The sequence below is a fragment of the Limulus polyphemus genome, unplaced genomic scaffold, assembly GCF_000517525.1.
Source record: "Limulus polyphemus unplaced genomic scaffold, Limulus_polyphemus-2.1.2 Scaffold1690, whole genome shotgun sequence".
Classification (NCBI taxonomy): Eukaryota; Metazoa; Arthropoda; class Merostomata; order Xiphosura; family Limulidae; genus Limulus; species Limulus polyphemus.
In genome coordinates this window covers 208,830-216,111 of record NW_013667300.1, presented here as the reverse complement: position 1 = coordinate 216,111, position 7,282 = coordinate 208,830, and the positions used below count along the sequence as shown (strand labels likewise).

General features: G+C 34.9%; 1 protein-coding gene across 2 annotated transcripts in view; it reads right to left on the bottom strand.

Moving 5' to 3' along the window:
* LOC106464568 (early growth response protein 1-like) overlaps nucleotides 1–6,155 on the bottom strand; it is a 9,581-nt gene extending 3,426 nt beyond the window's left edge. The window contains exon 1 of one of the 2 annotated variants that reach the window (XM_013924719.2): nucleotides 5,358–6,155. In XM_013924719.2, the coding sequence (XP_013780173.2) occupies nucleotides 5,358–5,646 (289 nt within the window). In that variant the 5' untranslated portion in view covers nucleotides 5,647–6,155. Of the gene's footprint in view, nucleotides 1–2,087; nucleotides 2,229–5,357 lie in introns of those variants that run through there. The other variant, XM_022392305.1, reaches the window with a different exon arrangement.
* Between the last annotated feature and the right edge of the window lie 1,127 nt (nucleotides 6,156–7,282).

Below are 7,282 nucleotides of genomic sequence, written 5' to 3'. Positions count from 1 at the left end.
AATTAAAAGGCTATTATTCAGCCTGCTTTAGAGATTGTATCCGAATGGGTGTCAAGTCATATATGAAGCTTAAAACCACTGGATTCAGTAATTCTTGTTACAGTCATAAACACTACGATGTCAAACATACTTTACTTCAAGAAATGAAAAATAAAATGTATATCAGAAAAAGGCTTTTAAAAATTACTGCTGTTGGGAATTTAAAGTTACTATGACAATTGCCGCCGCATTCAGGTGGTTAATTTCCAGACTGTAAGTGGGTGTATGCACATATATACATATATATACGTATATATATATATTCACACTGTATATATCTTCAGGTTACAGTTTCACATAACTCATAACGATAGAAATCAGCCAGATATGTCACTCAATAAATATTTACTACAAGTAAACAAATATATCCTGCACGAGAAGTCCTTGAACATGACAATTAAGAAAAAGTGTTGGATTCCCTTCACACTAAACGAATATCATTACACCAAACTAGTTAATGAACATTTATACATATTTTGTATGCAAAAGTAGGCTAAAATTAGAAACAAATAAAATATTGACTCAAAATATACGAAGTTCACAAAGTCATTGCAAATGAAAGACTTGCAATGACTGTAAAATATCTTACGATTTCACCATCTTGAAACCATAACATCAGTGTTCAATAAAAAAAAAATCTTTTCAGATAGAAGTATAAATAAACCGAAAAACAACATACCATAGACACTGTATTACTAATACTGACATATGGTAGGCTACATTTTGGTACAGAAGGAAAATAAACTTATTATTATTGGTACTGTTCTTACTTAATTATGAAACGGATCTCAAAGCTAAAGAACCTCAAACAACAAACTATACAGGTATATACTACAAATGTTCTTACCCTATTCTTACTTTTACAGGTCCTTAAGTTAAAAAGCACAAAAGATACAACACACCCTAAAACTAAATGTCACTTTAATGATGTAACATTCTCAGCATAAACTATCATTATTAAACCTCATTATTACTTTTTTAAGCACCATTACAAAATGTTAGAATAAATATTTAGTCAGCTAGCATTTATCAGTTACTTGAATGTCTTAGGCCTAACTCTTACAAACTACGATATGTTTAACCGCCCGCGTCACGTCCAGAATGTAATTTCGTCAGTTATGAACTTTGAAGCGTTTAAAAGTGTAGACATTTAATCATGAGAACTATTTTAAAAAACATATGTATTCACGCATGTCTGTAAATGTTTTAGAAATAACTAAAATGCATGTTATACTGTAAATAATATATTTCTGGCTGGTTAATTATAGGACTATTTTAGAGTCATTGGCGAAGGTTGATGCATATAATTTATACTAATCGTTGACAACATTCCAAAATACTAATGAAAACACTGACTTGCACTTTGAAGTAAAAAAAAAAGCGATTTTCCTAATTTTATTGTCAGGGCATCATTTACTTTGTTTAATTCACATGTAAACTAGAATCAAATATGTGATAAAGTAAATGTCACCAATAACACTTTAACCCTCATAAAATACCATTTTAACAGGAGTTCGCAGCATTATATTTTTAGGGATAGGGAGAGTTCAATCAATGATAAAATGAGAAATAAATCCACCCCAACCGAATGAACTCAGGTGATCATATAATAACCATCAGGCTTTTACTTCTAACTTTTATTCTTCAACTTTCACTGTAAGTTCAAACCCTTGAATGTAATACCCGTGTGCCATTATTCCTTAGAATATGTTTATCATGTTTAACTAAAATAACCTAAACCCGTAAATGAACACAAGTTACCAATTTCTGATATAACAAATATTCGGAATGAGTGGATTGTTTGTTAGTACTTTGGTATTTATTTTAATGGACTTGAGTTATTTAGCTTAAAGTTTTGATACCGGTTACAAAGACAGGCCTACAATAAAACACAGGCATGGAAATTCACACTCAATACGATCTCATGCTTTAAACAGCGAAAAAGCTGTGTATGTTTCTAACGTATTTTGGGTGTTAGAAAAAAACAAAAGGAACAACACACAAGAACAACAAACAACCTGTTGTTGGTATACAGTTCAGACACTTACCACTGTGCGGGCGTTGGTACTGCCAGAATCGACCTGGCCAAATGCGAACCGCAGGCGAAGCCGGGGGCGGCATGGAATACCTACAAGGGCATGGCGGATGGCAGTCCCAACTGCAAGAAGCCCGAAAACGAGGAGGGCTGTCTTGGGACAGGGCTGTGCTACGTCGTGCGTACGGCATATGGCAAGAAACGAAACAGAGAGATTGTATCCTACAGCCCAAGCCGACACTAATGTTAGAGTGTAAACAAAGGAACAAGTCTCCTTTGCTAGGGTATCATGGTGTTTGGACAGCCAACCAATCTGCTGGCCAGCTTGTGGAGACTAATTGCTCACAGTACTGGAGGGTGCTTACTGCGGTTCAAAACAGCGTGATATACTGGACTGGCGAGATCTCGTGGGCGCCTTCAACGCAACAACTTAACAACAGGCCATAATTTTCGTATAGACCAAGAAGTCGAAAGTAACAAATCATAACAGAAATGTATCATTGTGATATGTTGATAATTAAGAACTCCAGGCTCAGTTAACGATGCGCGATATTCTAGTTTTACTAAAGAAGCATTCTCGTTTCTCAACACAGATCTGCTATTTCTGTGCTTTACATCAAATATCAAATGTGATGTTTGAATGAGAACTATTATATTTTCGCGTCTATTGACTCAGCTGCACGCCAAAATTAATACATTTTGTCAAACAAGGGCAAAAAGAAAAGAGAGAGAGAAAACGTCTCCACATTTTAAGTTAAAATGTGAGAATGAAATACAAAAGTATGGCTGTTGTCAAACATGATTTAATCACTTTTTGTTAGGCCTAAAAAACTTCAGTAGATGTATATTCAAAATAATAGTTACGTGTGTAACTTGAATTGAAAAAAAAATATATTTTAAGATTACTTCTAACGCTGTCGTACGCATTTAAATGGTAGCCTTTTCTTCATGTTATTTTGCGGTAGTGTCACTAAAGTACAGAACTATAATTCCGGTAGGTTTCTAATTGCATCTGCTATTTGATGGCGAACTAATCTTAACGAAGCTTGTAAACTGGCTAATATTGGGTGTCAGTAATAGTTAGAAATAATGCATGTATGATATCTAAAGCATATCTAGATAAAGAGTTTAAGGTGTGAAATGGGCTTGATCGATAGTTTCTGAAAATTATCAATTTCATTAACATACGTCAAGGAGTTTAGCAGCAAAATTAGTTAAGCAGTACAAATCTTTCTATGAATAAAGAACTGCTTAAATACAGAAAAGCACCATATTAAAATAATTAACGTCAAATTAGGCTAATGTTATGATGTAATCAATGACTATAATCCAATGAAAGTTTCTCGAGTATTTTACAACTGTAATACTCGAAACACTTCAACAGCATAAAAAACGCATACGCCGAACTTAAGCATACACTGTACCTTTCAAACTTCTACAATTCAGAATTATTTCCTGGCTACCTATAGACTGAAGCCTAACTCCTTACCTGGTTCTAAACTTTATAAGAACTAGACTTCTTATTTCGCTGAGAGCTATCTCATAATATTTTGTATTTGCGAGATTTTCTCTATACTGAAGGCTTAGCTTTTGACCTTCTTCATTTACGAAATATACTATATAAATGTTGTGTGTTCAGAAAAAATAATAATTTCACACAACTATTAACAAAGGAAGGTTTCAATAAGACAGCTAGTACACTTGTTGCTGTTTTTGTATTTTTGTGTCCCAACTTTCTGTAAAAAATGTAATACAAACAAGCTCTGTACAAACGCATCAGTATTTTAAAATGTTTATATCACATATGCCACAACATCTGTTAAGATACGTAATCATATGAGGTGTGATAGAAGAAACCATACCATTTTGTATATCGTAAAATGTTTATATTTTCATATTCTTTATCATGCCCTCCATGCATTTCTGGTAACAAAAGACAAGCACACGAAAAAAACAGATAGATATATACTACATATGTATTCAAACTTCAACGTTTAAAAACATTTATTTTGGACAATAAGATCCTTAGAGTGAATTATCCAAATAAAGCCATCAAATTCTTAACTTCGTACTCATGAGCTGTCGATACTTTCTTTTAAACCTGTACACTGCTATGCTTAAAAACAAAATCCTAAAAGTATGTTCAGTGAAATGAATGTTTTCAACTGCTTGTCACTGATTAAATTATTTTGGCGCTGTCTTCTAGCGTTAACACATGGTTGTCATAATTATTAACTCATGTTTTTTGTTATTTTTTTAACGACACTCGGCAAGCGCTGACAACCAATAACACTAAAAAATGAGTTCACTTCTCTTTATTACTTTTAAATCCTATCCAAAAACTCGTTTCATGAGAACTAAACGTTTTCGTTGTGCTCTGAAAATACGAACTTCAAAAAGTATGAAGTATAGTAGGTTACGTTGAAAACTATATATGGAGAATGTTGAATTTTATCCCCTTCAATTTATTGAACATCCCTAAAAATAGAATAAACTCGTCCTGGCGCACTCGTACTCTCGATAACCTGAAACTTTGGAGTGTAAAAATGAAATTTGTCTTTACAAAAGGCTCTTGAAAAAACCAAACGAATTAATTCTACCTCTTAAAATTTAAATTATACCTTATAATTTTTTTTCTAAGGAGATAGAAACAGAGTCATCTACAAACGAGAGTATATAGTTTGACGTCTATCTGCGTTACGCCTAACTGCCCGCTTACGTCAACCAGACGTCATTGAGACTAAAGTCGTGACGGAATGAAGTATAATGGTGAAGCCAGCATTAAGATAGAAGAGGGCATGTCTTTAGATTCCGTGCTTTACCAGCTGTGATTATGTATTATATTTTTGAATAAGAACACCTGAATCCAGGTCATCACTTCATACTCTCTAAGTAAAACTGGTTCGGACAACTGTTTAAATCAGGTTACGAAGGGTCTAGGATAACATAATTTATATTATTTAAACATTAAAATTGAAATTTCAGGTTATAAATATTGAAAATAAAACATTATATCCAGTGATATCACAACATTTTAAGTTAAATCAAAGTATAGGTAAATTTGTAGATATCAGTACGTAAAAGTAAGTTGTAATTATATAAAAGTATATTTCAGCTGTATGAGTGTGTGTGTGCACACAAATTTGAGACAAGTGTTAATCGAACCGAATGTCTATTAACGATTCATGTTTTGATCCAACGTTTCAATACTGTAATAATATTAAACACATTTATGTAAGGTCCCATTTAGAATGTATAACATGTTTCTATTAAATATGCTTACCTGTAATGGGTACTGGATCTGAGAGGATGTCCTCAGATGGGAAAAAAGAGTTCAGAAAACCGTTCCCAGTTGATACCGGTGTGTTGAGGCTGTCGTCGGCACTTTCCGGCATTGCAGCCGTGGTTGAACTCGGAGTTTCCCGGGAAGAATCATCGGGTTTTTCGTGCTGGGGCGAGAGTTGATCATCATCAGACGTGATGAAAGGACTAAGCATATCGAAACTAACGCGGTAATTCTGTTGGTTGATCAAGGCGACCTGAGAAAGCGTGTCTAACCCGTCCATAATCATGCTAACGGCTTTTTGTGTGTCTTCGAAGCTTTCGCGAAGACTCAAGAAGATAGATACTGACGTAGCGGTACTCGACGAAAGCAAGTTTAAGAAATGAACGTCCGTGACACAGTTTATGTAGACCTCTTACAATAAGGTACAGTCGACACTACGTCGTTATCGCTTTCATTACAAGGAGAAGAATCGTTTGACATTTGAGTCCTTGTACACTGTTGTCTCGTAAAGTCTAGCTACATGAATGAATCCTTCCTCTTATACTCTATCGTTCATGAATGGAGTCTGTCATGTAGCTAGTTCCATATTTGGCAACCGGAACTTAATTTCGACCAATGAGAAGCGCGCCAGTGATTTTTGTAACAGTGCCGTGACGTCAAAATGACATGCAGGCTGAGAGATAGCTGAAGCTTTGTTTTTTTGTTTTTTTCTTTGCGTGGTGTACGCGTTTGCTTGAGAGGCGCGCGCAGCTAGAGGCCGACTGTTTCTCGACAACTGGTACCCGACATAACAGGGCGGAGTTGGCGAATCTGTGGTCACTAGAGGTTTATTGGCTATCTTCAATACCTACCCAACAAGGTTTAGTTTTGGAAACCTATGTAAGGCCCTACAGAACCCCTAAAATATGAAGAAAAAAGACATTATTAAAATTCTATGAGGTCTACATCTATCAACCGAAGACGGAGTTTATGCCCATATTAGGTAAACGAAGATATCCGAAGTTTACCGATTATTAAACGTCAGACTGACGTCAAAGACGAAGTTCGTATGAACGCTGTTGAAGTAGATGCCACCGAATGTACTTCGGTCGCTGTCGTCAACAGTTCAGTTCCGGAGACTGATTTCGAGAACAAGTTGGTGTTGCTAGGCAACAGTACGAAGGCCAAGACACGAAAAATTATTTAAGCACGTACCCATTCACTAAAAAACTGACAAATCCATTTATTGAGTGAAATTGGCTTACCATCTTCGCATGATGAAGTAAAAAAGATAGCACTTATCTTAAGAGATGAAAACCAGTTTTTAAAGTCCAAGATACTTGCTATGAAAATCGATAAACTTATGACAAATAACAAGTATTATTTGTAGTAATCTCAAAAAATACCCTAAATCTATGGCTGATTCTGTGATCGAGGAAAAGGTGACATCTTTGAGGTTATCTTCGTATGAGGTTATGACGTATGTTAAGCGAGTGGCTGGAACATAAATAACGAACCTTATAACTTGTCGAGTAACATCCCCTTTTCTTCTCATCATTTGCCCTTTTATTTGATACTCACTATTACTAAAACATGGTTTTTTTGACATTTAAGTCTCAGGAGTTACTTTCTCAGAACAGGTACACGATCAATAGCGCCATCTAATCAATATGATAAACACAATGAAATAATAATACAGAAAAGTAGATTGACAGAATTACCAACAGACGCGTTAATTTATACAAACGTTCTAGGTAAAAGTGTTTGTTTTGGAGTCTGAGTTTATGAAAATATGAGAAAATACTACTTCCGTCTCACTCCCTCTCAACACCTTAACAGGACCCTTCTTTCCTCTAAAAATTAAAATAGTACGGAGTGAACTTTGTATTGAGTTTTAAATCACTAGTTAGTTTCCGTTAGTCAGCATCAAGTCGCTGCATCTT